General features: G+C 43.3%; 1 protein-coding gene across 5 annotated transcripts in view; it reads right to left on the bottom strand.

The window, feature by feature from the left end:
* acot7 (acyl-CoA thioesterase 7) overlaps positions 1–26,233 on the bottom strand; it is a 70,887-nt gene that overhangs the window by 41,686 nt on the left and 2,968 nt on the right. For 4 of the 5 annotated variants that reach the window (XM_071371545.1, XM_071371547.1, XM_071371546.1 and 1 more), the window contains 2 exons: positions 13,348–13,465; positions 8,480–8,645 (listed from right to left, as the gene is read on the bottom strand). In XM_071371545.1, coding sequence (XP_071227646.1) covers positions 8,480–8,645; positions 13,348–13,465 — 284 coding nt within the window. Of the gene's footprint in view, positions 1–8,479; positions 8,646–13,347; positions 13,466–15,274; positions 15,537–26,233 lie in introns of those variants that run through there. The other variant, XM_071371548.1, reaches the window with a different exon arrangement.

Here is a 26,233-nt window from a genome sequence, read left to right as displayed (position 1 = left end):
AATTTGGCAGTACGTCCAATCGTCCTCACAACCATAGATTTTCCCTGACACCCAAATGGTGGTGGTGGGGTTATGGTATGGGCAGGCATAAGCTACAGACAATGAACACAATTGCATTTTATTGATGGCATTTTGAATGCATAGAGATACCATGACCAGATCCTGAGGCCCATTGTCGTGCCATTCATCCCCCACCATCACCTCATGTTCAGTGGTGTAAAAATACTTACTAATACTTAATACTACTTTTTGGGTATCTGTACTTTACTTTACTATTTATCTGTGTAACCACACCAGCCCAGGACCTCCACATCCGGTTTCTTCATCTGGAGGATCGTCTGATACCAACCAGCCACCTGGATAGCTGATGAAACTGTGGGTTTGCACAAACGAAGAATTTCTGCACAAACTGTCAGAAACCGTCTCAGGGAAGCTCATCTGCGTGCTCGTCGTCCTCATCAGGGTCTTGACCTGACTGCAGTTTGGCGTTTTAACCGACTTCAGTGGGCAAATGCTCACCTTCGATGGCCACTGGCACGCTGGAGAAGTGTGCTCTTCAAGGATAAATCCCGGTTTCAACTGTACCGGGCAGATGGCAGACAGCATGTATGGCGTCGTGTGCCCCATGGTGGTGGTGGGGTTATGGTATGGGCAGGCATAAGCTACAGACAATTAACACAATTGCATTTTATCAATGGCATTTTGCATGCATAGAGATACCATGACCAGATCCTGAGGCCCATTGTCGTGCCATTCATCCCCCACCATCACCTCATGTTCAGTGGTGTAAAAATACTTGAAAGTACTACTTAGTATTTTTTTGGGGGTATCTGTACTTTACTTTACTATTTATCTGTTTGACAACTTTTACTTTTACTTCACTACATTCCTAAAGAAAATTATGTACTTTTTACTCTATACATTTTCCCTGACACCCAAAAGTACTCGTTACATTTTGAATGCTTAGCAGGACAGGAAAATGGTCTAATTCACACACTTATCAACATAACATCCCTGATCATCCTTACTGCCTCTGATCTGGCGAACTAACTAAACACTTGCCAAATTTATAAATGATGTCTGAGTGTTGGCGCGTGCCCCTGGCTATCCATAAATTAAAACAAGAACATTGTGCAGTATTGTTTGATTAATATAATGAATTAGAAATGATTTATACTTTTACTTTTACTTTTGATACTTAAGTATATTTTAGCAATTACATTTACTTTTGATACTTAAGTAGATTTAAAACCAAATACTTTTACTCAAGTAGGATTGTACTGGGCAACTTTCACTTTTACTTGAGTCATTTTCTATAAAGGTATCTTTACTTTTATGTATGCCAATAGGGTACTTTTTCCACCACTGCTCATGTTTCAGCATGATAATGCACAGCCCCATGTCACAAGGATCTGTACACAATTCCTGGAAGCTGAAAATGTCCCAGTTCTTCCATGGCCTGCATACTCACCTCACACGTCACCAATTGTATGTTTGGGATGCTCTGGATCCATGTGTACGACAACGTGTTCCACTTCCCACAATATCCAACAACTTTGCACAAGCCTTGAAGAGGAGTGGGACAACATTCACAGGCCACAATCAACATGCCTGATCAACGTTATGCGAAGGAAATGTGTCGCGCTGTATGAGGCAAATAATAGTCACACCATATACGGACTAGTTTTCTGATCTACACCCCTACCCTTTTTTTTAAAGGTATCTGTGACCAACAGATGCATATCTGTATTCCCAGTCATGTGAATTTATTTCAATTGACCGATTTCCTTATATGAACTGTAACTCAGTAAAATCTTTGAAATTGTTGCATATTGCATTTATATTTTTGTTCTGTGTCACAATAATATCCTCTGTCACCATTGTGTTCCTTACTCCTTGAACACACCGACAGCGTCATTGTGTTATGGTACACCAGAAGTACATTCATTTCCAACGGAATGCTACGTTTGCCTTGCAGCATTGCATTGCAGAGGCAGTTGCAGTGTGTTCTGTGTGTTGCATATGTTATCTAACTATGCGTCAAACTGTATGCGTAGACGGTTTGACAGAAATGGTAGCAGAAGGTGAATGTTGAACTTTTGTTGATGCTGCGTACCATTTTGCGCAATGACGCTACCGGTGTGATCGAGGCGTTAGGCTGTTTAAGACAGAGTAACCGAAAGTTTGCAAGTTCGAATCCCTGAGCTGACAAGGTACAAATCTGTCGTTCTGCCCCTGAACAAGGCAGTTAACCCACTGTGCCTAGGCCGTCATTGAAAATAAGAATTTGTTCTTAACTGACTTGCCTACTTAAATAAAGGTAAAATAAAAATAAATAGAACAATGATGTATATAAACCCTGGATTGTTGTCGCTATGTATTGACCATTGAGAGGCTTTGAAGCCACCGGTCGACCATATTGGCACTCCCCAGTAGGAGCAGTCCGCCATAGGAATGAATAGAACTCTACAGTATAAAAAAAAAAAAAAAATCAAAGACAAAATTACATGTATTTAAGTATTTCTTTGTTTTAGTGGGGACAATAACACTAATAAGCTCCAAAAAATATACTATACTTAAATGAAAAATGTTATTCTTATATTTAGTTCACACAATATCATTTAAAGTATGCGTTTAAGGTGCCTGTAATATAGAAATGTGGCAAAAAACAAATGTAGACATTAATAAATGCCTTTCTATAGCTTTTAAAATATGTTTTACACTGGTGGGGATGCCAAGATGGAGGCAGGGTGGCTTTAACACAGCTCTCCCTATCAGTCATCTAGTGTATATATACATCTTTGGTTTAGACAGGCAGCCTAATTATGATGTTTTTTTTCACTAAAAGGTCTTTTGACCAATCAGATCAGCTCTGAAAAAGATCTGATGTGAAAAGATCAAATGTGATTGGTCAAAATACCAATTAGTGGAAAAATATCAGAATTGGGCTGCCTGTCTAAACAGAGACTTAGTAGCTGACAATGGAACAAGCATCACACACATTATTACATGCTGTACGTAGACTTGGTCGGCACACCACATAGTAGTAGTCTGTAAAAACATAGCGCAGCTTCTGAATGGAAGAGGAATTGTGACAAGAAAGACCGCATTTGGGATTTGCATTCACGCCCAAGTTATAGCTGTGAAGACAGATGGCGTTGCCATGCCAACCATGCGCAGAATCGGGCACGCTTCACCCGGCCTCGTTAGCTCACTGCTCTCTACCACCCAGGAAGTCCCTCACATATGAGGAAGCAGAGGTTTATTTACATATCCTCAGCTCACCAAGACTGACACTAGGCTATAAATAGCTCTACTGGACCTCAAATGTAGGGGAGAGGGTGGGAGGGGAAGGGACGAGGGAAGAATCCGAATGAAAGCGATTCCCACTCCAATTCGTGACCTTTCGAACTGATGGGGAGAGGAGTGCAATGCTATCAGATCACTGGCTCAGAATTTGAAATGGATAATATTGCATAAGTGAATGTTTGATATGGCGTCGTAGTCTTGACGGGCCTATTGCAACCATCGATGGCCACCAGAATATCGCCAGCTGATCTCTCGTTCAACCATCAATACACGCTAAATTCGCCAGCACAGTTGATCTCAAAATGCAACCATTATTGGTCACCTCATTACCGCTCCCTAAAAGCTGATTTCAGTGTTACCTTAGTCCTGCTTGCTACCAAAGTCATTCAAATCCTTGGAATAAACAAACTCTTCTTTGTTTTTGTTTTGGAGGACTGAAGGGGAAGAGATGTTTAAATTTTGCTAAATCTAAGAAGAAGAGAAATTTGCTCCCCGACTGGGCTAATTCAAACTACATTTGTATGTGGAATTCACTTAGGTGAGGAGACTATCCTTGACTAGTCTGAAGCACAAAGTACATTCACATCCCCTTCCCTAGTCAATCCTTCATCCCATTCTTGGGAATTCTCCAAGGGAAGTCTTCCATTCCTAGTGACTTTAAACACTCCGCATCCAAACCCCAGAAGAGATGGCCCCAAGATCATTCTTTCTATCCCTCCCATCCCAAAATAATCCATATTTTAGAACAATGTGTTCCAAGTACAAAGACAGGACAGCAGAGATTGTTTAACACTTGATCCGATGCTCAAAACCACAGACTTTCCATAGAAGTGAGCCAAGCTAAAACCAATGCAGAACTGCCGGCCTGCTGAACAGAACAGAGGGGAAGATAGACTATAAATATACTTTAGGGCAGGATTAAATCTAGTCATCATACAGTGTACTTTAAACTAAAGTAACGGCTTTTTGAATGGAGTAAACATTTGCTTATTTGATTGATGCTCAATGATTCACACAACAATGTATTTCTCAGAGCACAAGAGGAATTGTGTTTAGTCTTATTGTCTGAGAATTTAGCCCCAAATCCTATAGAGTTGGTAGTGGATAGGCTACATCTGATGTGAAAACTTCAGTGAGTAGTAGAGTAAATCTCTGCTCCCTATGGATGACTGAGATGTGACTGTTTACATGCGAGACAATTATGCTCAATTGTGTGTGTGTGTGTTTGATGTTGATGATAATGTGTTTTCCTGTGTTCCAAATACGCCATATATTGTTGTTGTGGGTGAAGGCCAGAGGGAGGTGCTCATTTTGGAAGTGGGTTGCTCATTTGATTGTTACATGGAGCAGGCCTTTGCTGAAAGGCTTCTTAAATACCAGCCCCTCTATCACGCTTGGACAGCCTTGGATATACTTGCAAGTTGGTGGCACTGATATTTGGCAGTCTTGGCCACGTACATAGGCTTACGGTACGTGGCCTTCAGATTGCCGGCCTGTCTAAGACAAAAGCAAAGCAACTGGCAAGGTACTTCTCTGTTTCAGCCATTATGGGCAGCCTAGCTGTGTGGAGAAAGTGTTTTTTTTGTATCCTTAAGTGTCCTTGTATTCAATACCTTTGACGTGTTTAAATCTTTCTTGATGTAATGTGATTTGTGGATTCAAGTAAAGTATTTAAAATGTGTGTGTGTGTGTGTGTGTGTGTGTGTGTGTGTGTGTGTGTGTGTGTGTGTGTGTGTGTGTGTGTGTGTGTGTGTGTGGATGGTCCGCCCTGCGGGGAAAATCATCACGGCTTGTGCACACAGTACCCAGAGTTCCCCTGGGGGAGTGTGAGTGAGGCCACGCTGACGAGATGCACACTGACTGCTTGTGAGGAACCTGGGAGCCCGGTCATGTGACCACACAAACACAAACACGCACACACACTCACACCCCTCACACAGTACATATACGTATGTACCAACACACACACACATCTATATTAACACACGTGCAGACATACACATACACACACACACGCTCACACACCACATTCACACACCAGCAAAAACACTCACACACACATTTACATTAACACACACAACCCAGTACCCAGCCGTCCATCCGTCTCCCAGGGAAGAAGAGTATAGAGGCTAGTTTTCTATGAATATACAAAACCATCAAACCCTTACCACAACACGTCTATCAGTGAATAGGACTGTGGAATTATAATTGGTCTGTACAAGGTAGACGAGTATGCTTGGGAGGCTATGGTCAAAAAAGAGGCACAAGAGGGCGAAATCTCAAATGTCACTTGGTGAAAACAGCCATAGATGTAGAAGCGATAAAGAGGCAAGTGTGTGTCCACAGAAGCCCTGGTACACACTCACACGCACATTCTCTCTCTCTCTCACACACACACACACACACACACACACACACACACACACACACACACACACACACACACACACACACACACACACACACACACACACACACACACACACACACACACACACACACACACACACACACACACACACACGGCGTCTGTAGCCGACTGGGCCGCTGTTTGTGACGCCTGACACTGAGTGGAAAGGACAGAAGCAAATAATGTCTGCTCCCGTTAGCTTCTCTTCCCCTAGGGCCTGCAGGAGCCTTTAAAGGGCCAAACACTGACACAGCACACACACAGTGGCACACATACACAAACACACAAATTAACACACATGCATACATACATGCACACACACACACACACACACAAACATACACACCTATATACATACACACACATGCACACACACACACAGGGAGAATATGTCCCATGCCAAAAGGGAGAAACCCTGCTATCCTAAACATTGCTAGCATTTGTTTGTGTTCAGAATGTCATACTTCTATACTATTTAGTGGACGAAGTGAGTAGGATACAGAATGAATGGAAATGAACAAGAGCCATCTTGTTAAAATGCCCACTCCAGTCCATTGTATTTCATAGGACAGACCTAATAGACTTCCCCCATGGCTAGTTATAGTCCGTCCCCTCAGGAAGGACCCTGACTGAAGGGTGTCTTTGGCTGTGCCTGTGTGGAGCAGCATCAGCAGCATCAGCTAGCTCCTCTCTCTCCACCTGTCATCCTCATCGCTCTGCCCCCGCGTCTCCCAACCTGCTCCTGCCACACGGAGAAACATTGTTGCTGTGGCAACGGCCGCCTGGGGGATCACACTTTTGTTTCCTCTTCTCATCCCCCTCTCTCTTATCCCCCCTTTCTCTCTCTCTCACTCTCAATCATCTCGATTTTCTCTCTCTCTCTCTCTCTCTCTCTCTCTCTCTCTCTCTCTCTCTCTCTCTCTGTCTCATCCCCCTTTCTCTCTCTCTCTCTCTCTCTCTCGCTCTCTCTCACCCCCCTTTCTCTCTCTCGCTCTCATCCCCCCTTTCTCTCTCTCGCTCTCTCACTCTCTCATCTCCCCTTTCTCTCTCTCTCTCGCTCTCTTTCCTCTGATCCATTATTGATCTTAAAGGTAGACTCAGTGAAATGACATTGCCATAAGCAGCACCTCAGATATTGAGATGAGTGAAATGCAAGACTTCACTCTCACACAGTCACACACAGTATCTGCGCATGTGCACAGGTTCACTTCAGGCTGTACACAGCGTGGTACCCAGGGTACCAAAACAGCGGAGAATTTGAGCCTCGCGCTTCAACGCTCTTAGTTGTTGCGGAAATTGACCCAATATGCTGTTTACTTTTTGCATCTGCCTCATTTCGCTGAGTCTACTTTTAACTAAAACACACAAATGTACATTATCTTAGCTTAGCATGCTAGTGGGAATGTCCATTGTATTCACTGTGGCGATGCTAGGATCCAAACAAAACACACCAACATTCATAACATACATGACTATTCTGTGTGTTTACTTCAAAGAGAATTAATGGCCACAGCCTTTTTTGGCCAAGATGCGCATTGGATTGTCTCCTGCTGCTTTCCGTTGAGGTCACAGATATGATCAGAGTACTGCTCGGACAGTCATTCGCAGCATTGTCATGTCAGCTGACATTTCAGGGTCAGAAGAGCATGTCAGGCCGTGCCACTGTGCTGTTCGCTCCCTTCATCCACGGGGAGTCTGTGTGTGTGTGTGTGTGTGTGTGTGTGTGTGTGTGTGTGTGTGTGTGTGTGTGTGTGTGTGTGTGTGTGTACCTGAATCATAAGTGTGTGTGTGTGTGTTTTAGCCGTGTGTGTGTACCTTCCAATATCCAACCTCTAACAGGAGTCTATATTTGTATATTTGTGGATATACAGCTAATGTATATATACAGCTAATGTGGGTATACAGCTAGTGGATATACAGCTAATGTGGATATACAGCTAATGTGGATATACAGCTAATGTGGGTATACAGCTAATGTGGATATACAGCTAATGTGGATATACAGCTAATGTGGATATGCAGCTAATGTGGATATATAGCTAATGTGGATACACAGCTAATGTGGCTATACAGCTAATATGGCTATACAGCTAATGTGGATATACAGCTAATGTCCCAATACATAGTAGCTAGTCCACACATAATGCAAAATCATGAATTGGGGACCAGGCAGGGGACTGATGTGTGCAGCTCATTGAGGAGTAACTATGAGATACGAAGACGATAACTGCACTCACACCATTGGAGCAACAACATATCAAGTTAAATAGCTACACCAAAATGTCAACATATGTAAACACCAAGTCTTTCCATTCTCAAGCATTTGATTGTACTGTACAGACGATGTCAGCGAGGTACCATTATTCTGGTACAAAACCATACCATTCACGACTAAGCACATATATGTCATCATAGAAGTAAACTGTCAATGGAAGCAACATTAATGTCAAGCTCTCATTTTGGGCCCAAGAGTACACAATAGGAAGCATTTTCCTTCCATTTTGTTCTTTGACTTACGCTGTGCTGCCCCCTAGTGACCGACCACCGCCAAACACGATGAGGTCATTCGTTAACCCACCCAGAGCCGATTCCAAAGTACAATATTTGGCTAATTGGTCGTCCAAAAGTGTTGTGGCCAGCCACACTCTCAGACAGCAAGTGTTACATTTGAATATCCGATGACATCCATCGATATGAAGGAGGGCACACTTGACGTTATTATTGGAAGAGGTACGCATAATGGACTGTCGCTATGGTTACCTGTGAGGATGTTCTCTGACATCACGTGGACCTGCACCTCCACGGAGTGTTTGGAGGCGTAGGTGATCTCGGCGCTGACATGAGCCACCTCCCCGATGAACATGGGGTACAGGAAGTCGGTACGCTCCACACGAGCCAGCTGCGCTGCGCAGCGATCCTGAGAGAGCTAGAGAGAGAGAGAGCGAGAGAGAGAGAGAGAGAGAGAGAGAGAGAGAGAGAGAGAGAGAGAGAGATGCAATTCAGTCTAGGTTATTTCCAGCTTTGACAATGGCCAAACATTTCACATCATCTAGGTTAGATATGATCCTTCACAACCCGTGACAATAGCTACTATATATAATTATTTATGGCCTGACAAAAAAATGACACACAAACAATGTCTTAACACCGACAGTTGTCTTTCATGGTTATATGTTTGGTTGTCTATGTAAAGAGCAAATGGTGTCTATACCCATTCAAGACATCCATGCAGACGTTCTCAGCCCTGGAGAGCCACCTAGTGGATTGTATAAATATGACAAGGTACTGGGAACGGCTATTTGTGTCCAGTCAATGTTTATTACAATCTCTACTACAACGACCAGATACTGACTATCTGCCCAAAACCAGGTAGGTTTACTGACATAACTATTTGAAGAGAATTTGATAATTCGTCCTCCTTGTTTTCCTATTGACAAACCAAAGACCTTCATTCAATTACACTTTTCAACTTGAACTGTATCTCCAAGTAGCACTCCCTACCCTTCTAACCTCTCCTTTTCCCTTTGCCGTTCACCATTCAACAACACAAATCTGTCAGGGATCAAGACGTCTTTGCTCTCTCAGATACCAACCAAACCTGTTTTACAGGATACTCCAACCTAAGCAAAAGCCAGCGCAAGAACAAGGCCACATCCGAAGCCGCATCCAAGGCCACATCCAAGGCCATATCCAAGGCCACATCTGGACCGGACAAGAGTTGGTATGAGCAGATTTATGGACAAACCTCCAATAATGTAAATTCAGCAAAAAAAGAAACGTCCTCTCACTGTCAACTGCGTTTATTTTCAGCAAACTTAACATGTGTAAACATTTGTATGAACATAACAAGATTCCACAACTGAGACATAAACTGACATAAAGTTCCACAGACATGTGACTAACAGGAATAGAATAATGTGTCCCTGAACAAAGGGGGGTTCAAAATCAAAGGTAACAGTCAGTATCTTGTGTGGCCACCAGCTGCATTAAGTACTGCAGTGCATCTCCTCCTCATGGACTGCACCAGATTTGCTAGTTCTTGCTGTGAGATGTTACCCCACAGCTCCACCAAGGCACCTGTAAGTTCCCGGACATTTCTGGGGGGAATGGCCCTAGCCCTCACCCTCCGATCCAACAGGTCCCAGACGTGCTCAATGGGATTGAGATCCTGGCTCTTCGCTGGCCATGGCAAAACACTAACATTCTGAAATCACGCACAGAACGAGCAGTATAGCTGGTGGCATTGTCATGCTGGAGGGTCATGTCAGGATGAGCCTGCAGGAAGGGCACCACATGAGGGAGGAGGATGTCTTTCCTGTAACGCACAGCGTTGAGATTGCCTGCAATGACAACAAGCTCAGTCCGATGATGCTGTGACACACCGCCCCAGACCATGACGGATCCTCCACCTCTAAATCGATCCCGCTCCAGAGTACAGGCCTCGGTGTAACGCTCATTTCTTCGACGATAAACGCAAATCCGACCATCACCTCTGGTGAGACAAAACCGCGACTCGTCAGTGAAGAGCACTTTTTGCCAGTCCTGTCTGGTCCAGCGACGTTGGGTTTGTGCCCATAGGTGACGTTGTTGCCGGTGATGTCTGGTGAGGACCTGCCTTACAACAGGCCTACAAGCTCTCAGTCCAGCCTCTCTCAGCCTATTGCGGACAGTCTGAGCACTGATGGAGGGATTGTGCGTTCCTGGTGTAACTCGGGCAGTTGTTGTTGCCATCCTGTACCTGTCCCGCAAGTGTGATGTTCGGATGTACCGATCCTGTGCAGGTGTTGTTACACGTGGTCTGCCACTGCGAGGACGATCAGCTGTCCGTCCTGTCTCCCTGTAGCGCTGTCTTAGGCGTCTCACAGTACGGACATTGCAATTTATTGCCCTGGCCACATCTGCAGTCCTCATGCCTCCTTCTTTTGGTGTTTTTCAGAGTCAGTAGAAAGGCCTCTTTAGTGTCCTAAGTTTTCATAACTGTGACCTTAATTGCCTACCGTCTGTAAGCTGTTAGTGTCTTAACGACCGTTCCACAGGTGCATGTTCATTAATTGTTCATGGTTCATTGAGAAATCATGGGAAACAGTGTTTAAACCCTTTACAATGAAGATCTGTGAAGTTATTTGGATTTTTACGAATAATCTTTGAAAGACAGGGTCCTGAAAAAGGGACGTTTCTTTTTTTGCTGAGTTTAGAAGCATTGACTTCTAAATGAGCCTCTCTCCTATGCTCAGATTATGCCAGCCATGACACGTTACATTAACACGCTCAAATATTGGCCCTTCCCAATTCTTTAGAAATGCATCCTGACGAAGATTCATTCAAAGTCTGGTCTGCATTCTTTACCTGGGTTAAACAATCTGGAATATTAAGATATGGCCCTCAAGGAAGGGAGGAAGGAACGGATGCATGTTAACAGTATTGGGACACAGCCATTTTCTTTCAAACACACCCACACCTACACACAGGCATACATACCCACAGTCGTTTTGTCTGGGCAGATGAGGTGATGTTAATTAAAGGGACAGGTTCAGTTACAGTATGTGAGGAATGTTGGAGTGCCCTGAAAATGAAACCGCCGGCCATCTTATCTCTCATAGAGGAACACCATGTGACCACTGACATAGCACACACCCCCATGAGCTTTGGGGGGCTCCAACCCTTATCGCGGGGGTTGGGATCCCCCCAGAGGTCGGGCCCCCCAGATAGCATATGAACACGTCATAAGCCATGAAAGAAATGTTTAGAATTACAGTAAATTAGCTTTCAAACTGCAAAATATTCTCTCAGTCTCATGGCAAAATGTTTAGAATAGCAGGAAATTAGCTCAGAGATTCTTGAAAGTCGGGACAAAAAATACATTTTTTATGCATTATTTGACCTTAAAATGTACATTTAGAGGAATGTTATAAGGGAAAATATTAGTTTTTATATATGATTAATTTCCATGTCAGCTCTTCGCCTGGAAATGCCCTTGTCTGGAGCAAAGGATCTCAATTTCAAACTCTCCAAAAAAGTGTTTAAAATGAAAGAAAACTGGCAATAATGGATATTAACTGGAAAATGATCTTATGTAGTTTCTTGCAATAGCCCTCTGTGACTTTAAATAATATTTCCCTCAAAACTGCGATTCTGTCACGCCCTGACGTGATAGTGACTTGGGTGGGTCATCTAGGTGTTTTTGTATTTCTATGGTGGCCTGATATGGTTCCCAATCAGAGGCAGCTGTTTATCGTTGTCTCTGATTGGGGATCATATTTAGGTAGCCATTTCCTCATTTGTGTTTGTGGGATCTTGACTATGTGTAGTTGCATGTCAGCACGAGTTTGTATAGCTTCACAGTTGGTGTGTTCATTTTGTTGGTGTGTTCGGTGTTCATTCATTAAAAGAGCATGTACGCATACCACGCTGCGCCTTGGTCTCATTCTAACGGAGATTTGGTCAACTCTGTCAGATTTGTTTAAAATGCTGAATTAATCAGGAATGAGCAGGGCCAGCTATACCATAAGGACCCCGTATTCATGTCCTCATTACATGTAGTGCCACGAGATCACTAATGGTCTGTAAAGTTCTCTACTTTTGATAGATTTAAACAAACAATATTGGAATCTCCATGGTCACAACCATAAACTGTCAACTCCTTCTGCCTAATAGATTAAGATAGAATATGAATTTTGGTTCAAATATGTTACATTTAATTCGGTTTTAGAGTCGTAATTCAACTGAGGAAAAACAAAATTGCTTCTGTGTATACAAACCACTTGAAATAGGAAGAAAATGTCAATTTCTGTCAACTCCGATTTTTATCTAACATCAACTCCGTCAGAGTGCCGAAAGATCTGATATAATGGTTCTGTTTTTATTGCGCAATGACTGGAAGTCTATCTATGACTGGAAGTCTATCTATCTGCTAACATGCTAGTAAAAACGACCTCTAACATCCTTCATACTGGACACATGGGCATAAAAACAGTATCCACGAGTTCATCTAACTCCGGGAAAGAAGATAAAGGGTATTTTTGCAAAAATCCCAAAGTATCCCTTTAAGACAAATATTTGTGGGGAAAAAGTTGAGATTGTCCCCGTCTTTCAAGAATCCCTGAGCTCTAAAACAGCAACATTTTCTCTCAGCATCATGGCAAAATGTGTAAAATAGCATGAGATTAGCTTTAATAGTGCTCTTATAATCTTTCTCTCTGCCCCATGGAAGAAAAAAATGTCACGGCATGTGACGCAGATGATTGTCATTACTAAAACATGTTCAGAATGTGCTAGAATGTATAAGACAATAACATGAGGATGCAAATCAAAAGGAAGCTACCGGTGAAACTGACGAGGTAGGTACAGCTCAGGTGAAGTAGACTCTAAGACAGGGATGGGGCTTCTTATTAAAAGGCAGAGGGCAGGTGTGGTATGTGCAGGCTTTCGTTCTAGCCAAGCAGTAAGACGACAGATTCTATTAATAAAACTGCAATTGAGGAACATTTTGCCTTCAGATATGCTGGTAGTGCCAGCACTATAAAATATCAACTTAGGGCTAACGTTTCACAGCTTTAGCAGCCAATGCTTGTTCCTGGTGCAAATCAGTCACACACACTTTACCCAGTTCCGTACAGGCACACACGTACCCCAGGCTGCGTGTTGCAGTGGCGTGTTCCTATGATGCATCCAGCTTCCTCAATCATCTTCAGGATGGTGCCACCATGCACGTTGCCCACTATGTTGGCATCATCGGGACGCATGATCCTGGCACAGACAGAAATGGACAGCATCACAAATTAGCATTAGGAATAGAAGAATACAATGGTTTACTGTTCTCAAATGAGGAAGTTCTCTTCACTGCCTCCTACATAGATACATGATTGCACCAGTACAGTTGCAGTAACGTCTATAGATGACAGTCTCAATAAGAAGGTTAGATCAACTGATCAGTAGACAGGTAGGTACTGTTGACAAAAGAGCAGTGCTACAGTTTTTTTCGGTGACTTTCCCCAGACTTTTCTTGGTGCTACATTCATCATTAGATCCCACTTCGTCAGCATGCTAGCTGTTTCCACAAAACCATTTTCTGCACTATAAATAAAGTACAGTAACTCTCTCTCTCTCTGTGAATGTTGATGCATTAGTTGAATATGAGGTGAAGTTAAGAGTTTTTTTTAAATTGAAAGTTTGTTGTAGCTAGAGGGCTACAAAAGCCATTCTGTACAAACATTCATACACGCATTTGAATACTTTGTTTGGATCACGCACGCAAGCACGCACGCACGCACGCACGCACGCACGCACACACGGACACACACACACACACACACAAACAGCTCTCTCAGCTATTAATCATGGAAGTCACAAAGCAAATCTCCACTATTTCTGGCCAGATGGACTGAGCTTTTCTGTCTCCCAACAAATTAGGAGTACCATAGCAGTTAAGTCAGATTGACTCCCCAACTAACGGTGGCACATTTCCTCTTTCTGTTCACAAGCCTCACTGAAGTGTGCTCCTACGTTTCCTCTTTCTGTTCACAGGCCCCACTGAAGTGTGCTCCTACGTTTCCTCTTTCTGTTCACAGGCCTCACTGAAGTGTGCTCCCTCTAAAAAGCCATCTACATCACACACCCCAATGAGTTAATGGCCTGCTCTGTTTGAATGTGTCATTAGGACAGATAGTGGGCACACAGACTCACACAGACAGGATGTAGCGTCAATAAACACTGTTCAGACTCCTGACAAACTCACTCATGCAGACCGTACACATCCATGACCTTACATATCGGCGCACACGCACACACACGCGCACGCACACACACGCGCACACACACACACACACACACACACACACACACACACACACACACACACACACACACACACACACACACACACACACACACACACACACACACACACACACACAACACACATACATCTCAGATAAGCAACCACAAATAATAGGACAGTCTTATACAAATCCACATTGTGTAAGCCTGCTACTTCTGATAGTAATCTTTAACATTATTTCACAATCATAAATTGACATTTTACATTTTGGTCATTTAGTAGGCATCCTTATCCAGAGTGATTTACAATCAGTGCATTCAACTAAGGTACGTAAGACAACCACATATCACAGTCATTGCAAGTAAAACATTCCTTAATAAAGCAGCTATCAGTGAAATCCGTGCCAGTAAGAAGAGCCAAGTGCACTTCCAATTCGTCTCACTTTGATTCATGCAATGCATGACTGATCACTAAGTCATAGGGAGAAACTAATGACCAATAGTGTGCAATGTTAAAAAATCAGCGTTGTAATCACAATGGCGGTTAGTGTATACTGAACCTGTCTCTTTACTTAATTAACTGACTAAATGACAAAAGGACACAGGTAGTCATAACTCACTCAAAGAAGTAGGCTACAAAGCATGATCATGGCCTCTGGGGGAAAAAATGTGTGTGTGTGTGTGTGTGTGTGTGTGTGTGTGTGTGTGTGTGTATGTGTGTGTGTGTGTGTGTGTGTGTGTGTGTGTGTGTGTGTGTGTGTGTGTGTGCGTCAACTCTACCTGCTGAGTTGCTGTTTGGGACCCATCTCCAGTCTGCTGGTTGAGGGAAACCTGTGTGCACTGACTTAGAATCAATGTTAACACTCCTGCTGTCTGTCTGTCTGTCTGTCTGTCTGTCTGTCTGTCTGTCTGTCTGTCTGTCTGTCTGTCTGTCTGTCTGTGTCTGTCTGTCTGTCTGTCTGTCTGTCTGTCTGTCTGTCTGTCTGTCTGTCTATACAACCAGTCTGTGGCCAGTCCATCAGCCTCTCTCCTTTTCATTCACTACTCTTCATTCACTACTCATCTCCCTGTTACAACCCACAATGACATCATACTCTGACACCGTCACACTGGCCCCGCCTCTGTTGTGATTTCCGGACTAACTGGCTTCCTAGCACTCGCGCTACTGCCCATCCCCATGGGACCTTGGCCAATAAGAGCTTCCCTCTCCATGTGGTTGCCATGGCAATTGCCATATTTGGAGAGCAGGACAGGAAATATTGTAGGGAGGTTGAGCTTTCACTGGATCTGGCAATGTAAATGTCATAATCATAGTCATTTTAATAAAGAGTTACAGGAAAGAGATGTACGGTATGATTGGCATGTGTAAAGGTAATACAATAACATCTGTCAGCATTACACTAAGATCAAATGTAATGCGTGTGTGTGTGTGTGTGTGTGTGTGTGTGTGTGTGTGTGTGTGTGTGTGTGTGTGTGTGTGTGTGTGTGTGTGTGTGTGTGTGTGTGTGTGTGTGTGTGTCTGCCTATGTGTGTGTCCAGGGTTTATGATAAACCAGATGAAGCCCAGTACTTCCGTGTCTCTAATCTCAGCATCTCTCTTTTATGACTCGACACAGTGACACACACTTTCCTCCTTCTAACAAAGAACCAAATAGCAGGATCTGGAAACCTGATAGGGACGAGAACCAGTTGGAATCTCTTAGATCAAAGCTATTTTTAAATCCATAGCAATCACAACATTACACATTCTCCCAGGAAAATGCCACTCCAGGGCCCAGTTTTTCAAAGCATTTAATACAGCTCAAAATTATCCTGTGTTGTGTTAAATTCTGTTCCACGTTAAATTTGTATATCCCTTCTTTTGAAAAGTAACTGCTTAAAAAGTGGAACAAAGTTCTTATGCTATCATTAATCATCCCATGTAGGCTAACTGGTATGACTATAAGAGACTATAACAGACAATAAGTCAACAGATCGGTGTAGAAAGTGTTAATTAAATCATCGTCAAACGACTATAATGTGGTGCTGATTCTCCTTTGAAAAATCCATGTCCAGCTGACATGCCACAAAAAGAAACAACAACATGCAAAATACAAAATACAAAACAGTTTACCTAAGCGGGGAATGGCAAACGACCAAACATTTTGCGTGCTTTCGAAAAATCCTTCCTGTCCCATGAAAGTGCATCATTGATGTAATTAAGACACTGAAAGCTTTGGTACGTACACAGGTACTAAAAGCATATGACTGACTGAGGTTCAGCATCACCAATACTACATCCGGGTCGTGTTCAGTTGGGCACACTAAAGCAAAATGTTTTAAAATGTTTTGAAACAGAAAATGAACATTTTCATTCCTTATTGGACAATCCAAGGTAGTACCTATCAGTTTAAGTCTGTTTTCTTACATTTGATGCCTAATGAACACATCCCAATGTGTCCTCTCAACAGGCCTACCTAGCGAGAGAGGTATCTGTGAAACAAACACACACACAGCTGTTCCTGGCAGCCACTCCACATACACTTGTTTTCCAGTGACGTCTTCTCGATTAATATGGTAAGGAGAATGATTAAGGAGAATGAATTGCTGAAATATACGAGAAACGGCTTAACTGAATGAGCATCTACAGGGTTAAGATGATACATTGCCTCTTGGAGATGTTTAAAGTAGTAAGCTGGACCAAATTTACTGTAAACTAAGTCTGATATTGACAAGAACAGAGAGGTATTGTATGTAACAAATGCATCACCTACAGTAAACATGTATCCAAAATGTTATTAACAGACTCCTTACCATGGCAGAGGCTGCAAGGTTGGTTCATACTAACCTAAAGAAATCAGCGGTCAATTCTGTCATTACAATTCGCAAAGAAAATTGGTCAGTTTGCAGAATATGCAATATGCTTTACCACAAAATGACATATTTGAATGCATGTAAATTCACACAATATAATATACTACGTGTTGTATGTATCTTGTATTCTTATGATGGCACCGGAGAGAATGGCTCCCGTTCTACGGTCTCCTAACCAATTGTGCTATTGTGTGTGTTTTTTCGCGTTATCTGCCACCATCTCTTATGACCGAAAAGGGCTTCTAGAACTCAGGACACCGATTACTCACCTCGTATTGAAAGACCATTTTTTCTTTAATGAGTCAGACGAGAGGGATTTCCTCCAGACACCTGACAAATCCCTCATCCCCGTCATTCGCAGGAGAAAGAGACGGAGATATCGAGGACGAAGGTCGAGTGCCTTGTAAGGATCCGGCGACAAGTGGGTAATTTGCCTTTACCATCGGTCCTATTAGCCAACGTACAATCATTGGATAATAGAATAGACGAACTACAAGCACGTATATCCTAACAACGGGACATTAAAAACTGTAGTATCTTATGTTTCACCGAGTCGTTGCTGAACGACGACATGAATAACATACAGCTGGCGAGTTATACACAGTATCGGCAGGATAGAACAGTAGCCTCTGGTAAGACAAGGGGTGGCGGTCTATGTATATTTGTAAACAACAGCTGGTGCACGATATCTAAGGAAGTCTTGAGGTTTTGCTCGCCTGAGGTAGAGTATCTCATGATAAGCTGTAGACCACACTATTTACCAAGAGAGTTTTCATCTATATTCTTCGTAGCTGTCTATTTACCACCACAAACCGATGCTGGCCCTAAGACCGCACTCAATGAGCTGTATACGGCCATAATCAAACAGGAAAATGCTCATCCAGAGGCGGTGCACCTAGTGGCAGGGGACTTTAATGCAGGGAAACTTAAATCTGTTTCCCTCATTTCCACCAGCATGTTAAATGTGCAGACAGAGGGGAAAAAACACGAGACCACCACACACAGAGACGCATACAAAGCTCTCCCTCAACCTCTATTTGTCAAATCTGACCATAATTATCCATAATTATATCCTCCTGATTCCTGCTTACAAGCAAAAACTAAAGTAGGAAGCACCAGTGACTCGGTCAATAAAAAAGTGGTCAGAGGAAGCAGATGCTAAGCTACAGGAGTGTTTTGCTAGCACAGAGTGGGATATGTTCCAGGATTCTTCCGATGGCATTGAGCAGTACACCACATCAGTCACTGGCTTCATCCTAAGTCCATTGATGACGTTGTCCCCACAGTGACTGTACATACATACCCCAACCAAAAGCCATGTATTATAGGCAACATCCGCACTGAGCTAAAGGGTAGAGCTGCCACTTTCACGGAGCGGGACTCTAACCCAGAAGGTTATAAGAAATCCCGCTATGCCCTCCGACGAACCATCAAACAGGCAAAGAGTCAATTCAGGACTAAGATCAAATCGTACTACACCGGCTCCGATGCTCGTCGGATGTGGCAAGGCTTGCAAACTATTACAGACTACAAATCGAAGCACAGCCCCAAACTGCCCAGTGACACAAGCCTACCAGATTAGCTAAATTACTTCTGTGCTCGCTTCGAGGCAAGTAACACGAAATATGCATGAGAGCATCAGCTGTTCCGGACGACTGTGTGATCACGCTCTCCAAAGCCGATGTGAGTAAGACCTTTAAACAGGTCAACATTCACAGACACGCAGGGCCAAACGGATTCGCAGGACGTGTACTCCGAGCATGCACTGACCAACTGGCAAGTGTCTTCACTGACATGTTCAACCTCTCCCTGTCTGAGTCTGTAATATCAACATGTTTCAAGCCTTAGTCCCTGTGCCCAAGCACACAATGGTAACCTGCTTAAATGACTAACGACCCGTAGCACTCACGTCTTTAGCCATGAAGTGCTTTGAAAGGCTGGTCATGGCCCACATCAACTCCATTATCACAGAAATCCTAGACACACCCCAATTTACATACCGCCCCAACAGATCCACAGATGATGGAATCTCTATTGCACTCCACACTGCCCTTTCCCACCTGGACAAAAGGAACACCTACTGTATGTGAGAATGTTGTTCATTGACTACAGTTCAGCGTTCAACACCATAGTGCCCTCAAAGCTCATCACTAAGCTAAGGACCCTGGGACTAAACACCTCCCTCTGCAACTGGATCCTGGACTTCCTGACGGACCGCCTCCAGGTGATTATGGGTAGGTAACAACATATCTGCCACGCTGATCCTCAACACGGGGGCCCCTCAGGGGCGCGTGCTTAGTCCCCTACTGTACTCCCTGTTCACTCATGAATGCACGGCCAGGCACGGCTCCAACACCATCATTAAGTTTGCTGATGACACAACAGTGGTAGGCCTGATCACTGACAACGATGAGACAACCTATAGGGAGGAGGTCAGAGACCTAGCCGTGTGGTGCCAGGACAACAACCTCTCCCTCAACGTGATCAAGATGAAGGAGATAATTGTGGACTGCAGGAAAAGGAGGACCAAGCACACCCCCATTCTCATCGACGGGGTTTGCAGTGGAGCTGGTTGAGAGATTCAAGTTCCTTGGTGTCCACATCACCAACAAACTATCATGGTCCAAGCACACCAAGACAGTCATGAAGAGGGCACGACAAAACCTATTCCCCCTCAGGAGACTCAAAAGATTTGGCATGGGTCCTCAGATCCTCAAAAAGTTCTACATCCTGACTGGTTGCATCACTGCCTGGTATGGCAACTGCTCGGCCTCAAACCGCAAGGCACTACAGAGGGTAGTGCCTACGGCCAAGTACATCACTGGGGCCAAGCTTCCTGCCATCCAGGACCTCTATACCAGGCGGTGTCAGAGGAAGGTCCTAAAAATTGTCAAAGACTCCAGCCACCCTAGTCATAGACTGTTCTCTCTGCTACCGCACGGTAAGCGGTACTGGAGCGCCAAGTCTAGGTCCAAAAGACTTCTCAACAGCTTCTACCCCCAAGCCATAAGACTCCTGAACAGCTAATCAAATGTCTACCCAGACAGGTTGCATTGTCCCCCCTCTTTTACTCTGCTGCTATTCTCTGTTTATTATCTATGCATAGTCACTTTAACTCTACCTACATGTACATATTACCTCAATTACCTCGACTAACCAGTGCCCCCGCTCATTGACTGTGTACCGGTACCCCCTTTATATAGCTTCGCTATTGTTATTTTACTGCTGCTCTTTAATTATTTGTTACTTTTATTTCTTATTTTTTTTACTTATCTATTTTTTCCTTAACACATATATTTCTTAAAACTGCATTGTTTGTTAAGGGCTTGCAAGTAAGCATTTCACTGTAAGGTTGTATTCGGCGCATGTGACAAATAAAATTTTATTTGATTCTAATGACAGATTGACCATACTCTTTTCTACCCTCAGAATGACAGAAGACTCCATGGTGGTGGCCATGTGCAGGAGCGGGAAGTGGTGGAAATGGTGAGGGCCAGGAATGATATCGTGCTGACAAAAATAAAACAGGTCATTGAGGACAACTATGACACCTTCGCCAATGTGGCATCCATCAGCCTGCCTACAATCAACCGCCTTTTGAAAAGACACAGGGTATTTATGAAACAGATTTACCTGGTGCCTTTTGAGAGAAACAACGACCGGTTGCAACAACTGCGGGTCGAGTATGTTCAAGTACAGCGCCACTGTATACTGTAAGATTACTGTCAGATCACTTCACAATCATGTTGTAATTGAAAAGAACTAACCCACATCTCTTTTTACAGGGTGCTGGAGCTTGATGCTGCTGTGAAACATCACAAATACATATTTATTGATGAAGCAGGCTTCAACTTGGCCAAAACTCAGCGCTGTTAGTGGAACCTCATCGGCCAATGGGCGACCGTTCAAGTGCAATATCCGAAGATGGTGTAGTATTTAGTGATGCACCGATATTACATTTTTGGCTGATACCGATATCCGATATTTTCCTTGCAAAAAAAAAAAGATACTGATACCGATAACCGATATTTAACATTTTTGTGGCCTTTTAAGCATTCTAGTACAGTTAAATAGTTAACACACACACATGGACGCAGCGGTGTAAGGCACTGCATCTCAGTGCAAGAGGCGTCACTACAGTCCCTGGTTCGAATCCAGGCTGTATCACATCCGGCCTTGATTGGGAGTCCCATAGGGAGGTGCACAATTGGCCAAGCATCACCCGGGTTTGGCCCGGGGTAGGCCATCATTGTAAATAAGAATTTGTCCTTGACTTGCCTATTTAACTTGCCTAGTTAAATAAAGGTTACACACACACCACACTGACCAAAACGTTATTTTGTTGGCATTTACATATTTCCCCATTACCAGTAAAACCTAATCAAAACCTATTTCTTTCACTAACTTGCTGTGCTCTTTTGTTGTTAATTTGTTCAGTCATTTCATTCTCAATCAGGATTTCTCACACTATGAAATGCCGTTAAGGTCTTTGCGTGTCAAATAAGCTTATTGACCAATCAGGACCTGAATATGACTGCACGACACATAATAATTTAACACCTTAATACATTTTCAACGTAGGCATTACACATTGATTACACTATCACTCTATTTCATATGTCACAACGATTCATCGATACGTGTGCTATGATGCTGGTAAAGTTGTCTCGCGCACCTACAGTGCTGGTCATTTAAAAAAAAGCTAACTAGCTCATGGATGCAAACAATGTTCTTCCCCAAAAACATAGCAAAACGACATAATCTGTTTCAGTAGCTATAGCTAGCTAACTATATAGCTTGTTGTCATCATCTAAAATAACCCTAATTTATAAGACAGTTCTTATTTGATTAATGAATGGTCGGACCCATCTATGTGAAGCCAGCCACAATAAGGATTAGCCAGAATAGTGGACTTTGCGGTTAGCCTTCAAAATAAAAGTATGTCACTGACAGTAATGCAAATGAATACAGACAGTAGAATTATGCCATAATTGAATAGATCATGCTAAACAAGGTTGGAATGTTCTTATATAAAATCAACAAAAGACAATAATTTGTTAATTTGACAAATATCTGTTGAAATCACACTGGATGTATTATACTTTAGAATTACATTGGGGGCAAACTTTTTTCACTGTACAGCCTTACCTATGGATTATGGATCAATGACATGGGGTATCAGTCTACTCAGTGACACCCAGAGAACATTAGCGTCGTAGCTATTATTGCGGGACTCTGAAACAACTGTGAATTGAGCCACATTTATTGTCAATCTATGTGTATTGAACACTATTCCCAAGGAAAAACAATACTGGGTGGATGTTTTGGAGTCTGATAACTCTGAGGAGGACGTTGGGAAAAAATATTGTGGGTATTGAGTAGACTGATACGCCATTTCATTGATCCCCAATCCTTAGGTAAAGCTGTACAGTGCAATATGAATGTCAATACAAACAATAGGCTGACTGGGGAGGTGATTTCACACAGTCACAGTCCTGCGATAAGAGCTACAACGCTAATATTTGCGTAAACTCTTCCCAGTTGTGTTCTGTGGGTGTCACCGAGTATTACGTCATGTACCTACATTATATAGGTATGCACATCAGCTTTGACATCGGTTTTGCACATCGGCGTTAAACTAGACATCTGGCCAATACCGATGTTGGCATTTTTAGCTAATATCGGCCGATTCCGATATGTTCACCAATATATCTAATACACCAATACACCAATGCATCCCTAGTAGTATTGGGTCCTACATTGAGTTCCTCAATGAGACTGAGCAGGCCTGTCAAGGTGAAGGAGTTACCTATGTCATTGTGTGGGACAATGTCAGGTTCCATCATACAGAGGTGGTTCAGGCATGGTTTCCAGTCCATCCCCGATTCCTGACCCTATACCTGGCCCCATACTCTCCTTTCCTCAACCCTATCGAGGAATTATTTTCAGAACGGAGTTGGAAGGTGTATGATCGCCATCCACATGAGCATGTCCATTGATGAGTCATGCGATGACATCAATCCAGACCAATGTCAGGCTTGGATTCCCCATACCAAAAGGTTTTTCCCTAGGTGCATCAACAATGAGGACATTCACTGCAATATGGATGAGAACCTTTGGCCAAATGCTCAAGACAGGCTTGATGCAAATGTCCTGTGCCTGCGCCCAGAACTAATCCTCCTGTATGTCTCCCCAGCCTAGTGAGCCCTGTGGCAGCTCCACGTACCAGACTGCCCATGGCAAGAAGCCTCCAGTGATGATCCATGGCACGAAGCCTCCAGTGATGATCCATGGCACGAAGCCTCCAGTGATGATCCATGGCACGAAGCCTCCAGTGATGATCCATGGCACGAAGCCTCCAGTGATGATCCATGGCAAGAAGCCTCCAGTGATGATCCCAGTCCGGATGGTCCCCAGTCCAGAGATGGTCCCCAGTCCGGAGCCTCCAGCGACGGTCTCCAGTCCGGAGCCTCCAGCGACGGTCCCCAGTCCGGGGCCCGCAACGAGGGTGCCCAGTCCGGGGCCCGCAACGAGGGTGCCCAGTACGGGGCCCGCAACGAGGGTCCCCAGTCCGGGGTCGGCGACGAGGGTCCCCGCACCAGAGGTGCCACCAAAGTGGGGTGAGCCAGTGGTGGAGCGGGGTCTGCTTCCCGCACCTGAGCCGCCACCGCGGATAGATGCCCACCCAGACCCTCGCTATAGGTTTAGGTTTTGCGGCCGGAGTCCGCACCTTTGAGGGGGGGTACTGTCACGCCCTGAACTTAGAGATCCTGTTTATGTCTCTATTTTGGTTTGGTCAGGGTGTGAGTTGGGGTGGGTATTCTATATTATATTATTTGTATTTCTATGTTTTGGCCGGGTAGGGTTCTCAATCAGGGACAGCTGTCTATCGTTGTCTCTGATTGAGAACCATACTTAGGTAGCCCTTTTTTCCACCTGTCTTTGTGGGAAGTTGTCTTTGTTTGTTGGCACTATAGCCTTTAGCTTCACGGTTGTTTTCTCGTTTGTTGTTTTGTTGGCGTCATTTTTTATAATAAAAGAAAATGTACGCTGACCACGCTGCACCTTGGTCCACTTCCTTCAACAGCCATGACAGCAAACTACTGCCTGTTAACTAGTTTCTTTCTTTCAATTGTTTCCTTTGTTTAATTTCATCTGTTACAGTACACCCACGTTGTAATTATATCTGAAAAATACAATGTATTCATGCATCAATGATTGTGGAAGATCTTCAATGATCACACCTTTGATCACACATGGTATAGAAATGATGGAAATGTTATTTTCAGTAAATGTTGATGGGTAGTACAAGTGTCTAACCTAATGTTAAAACAGTGTAATGTACTGTAATTTACAGTACAGTAGCATATTACTTTCAGAAACATGTATCTTGTATTTTTTGCTATTGGATTAACTGGTTGGTAGCCCTTTTGACTGACATCCACTGTCATCCTGTATACGAGTTGAAAATGGCAGATTTTGGCATTGATAACCGCCTAAATTGGAATGCAGTGGCTGTACAGTAACATGCTATACATGACATTAAAGCTCAAGTTCTCCGCTTCACAGCACTGTATGGGTTTTGACTGACAGCAGTTATAAACTTTAGCACCACGTGTGCTACAAGAAGATGTCCCCATCCCTCTGGCTAATTGCGCTACATTTACAAATGTGTTTTTGTCTGAGTGAGGGAAATGCTGTAAATCGAGAGGAGTCGATGTGTTCTGAAAGAAGAGACGTTGAGGATTATAACAAATACCGCTTTGATGTCATAGAAGCAAACCACACACCCATGAGTCCAAATGTGTACTTCACGTTTCCATTTTTGAAAACGAATGTCATTTACAGTATCAATGTTTATTATGGCTATGTTTGATCCACAGTTACAAAGATGACATGTGTTATACCCTGGCTTGTCCTGAACAGAATGAGCCCATGTCCGTTGTATTGTGAAGACAATTAGCTGCGGAACACACACTTGAATGCACTCATGACTCCATTCTATGAGCACTAAAATGACAATCTGTTACTCTGAAGTGCCTTTTGAAAGCCTAACACTGTAAGATCGTATTTTATAACTTAGCTAGTCATGTTGCAAAAGAATAAGCATTCAGATGATGCACATCTGGCCCGGATTGTGATTTATAATGGAACGTTTTTGGATTGCGTAAAAAAACAACAGTAATTGTGTGATGGTGGGAACTACAAGTGTGCTTGCTTCAGTTCCTCAATGGCAAAGCTAGGAGAGCTCAAAAATGCACCTTATAGTTGAAGGCTCTTCCATGAGTCAAAAAAGTGCATTGAAATGACTTAGTAACTGTGCAGTTTGGAGAGGTGTGTGGCCACTTGGAGACACCAGTTAGACCTCTCACTCAAACCCTTGTAATCCATTTTTCTTATCTTGCACCTACTCCAAGATTTCTATAAATATTATTATGTTACTGAATGTATCCAGAGTATTTTGAGATTTCGTTATTGACAGATGGTGTGAAAAGTACAGTAAATGTAAAATACATCTTGTTGCCGGCGAGAACATTATACAGGTTTTAAAGCTTATTTCCTGCAATTCTACACATTTTGTCATGGGGTGCAGAGAAATTGGACTGTTTTAAAGCAAATGTTCTTGCAATTCCATACATTTTGCCATGTCTAATGTTTATGAACCCCTGCCCTAAGATATCTTACAATTTTACACTGGTGTCATCTTCTGACACAAGGGTCACAAAAAGCATTGTTTCATCATTTGAATCAAAACAGTGCATATAACAGCATGTGAATACAAGGTTGTTACTAGAGTAATTACAGTGTTACACAGGCACAAGATGAACTTAATATAAAGTGTCAGCCCGCACGGCTATGTGTCCTGCGCTCTTTTAAAATACTTCA

The sequence above is a fragment of the Salvelinus alpinus genome, chromosome 28 (assembly GCF_045679555.1).
Source record: "Salvelinus alpinus chromosome 28, SLU_Salpinus.1, whole genome shotgun sequence".
Lineage (NCBI taxonomy): Eukaryota > Metazoa > Chordata > Actinopteri > Salmoniformes > Salmonidae > Salvelinus > Salvelinus alpinus.
This window is presented reverse-complemented; position numbering and strand designations above follow the sequence as displayed.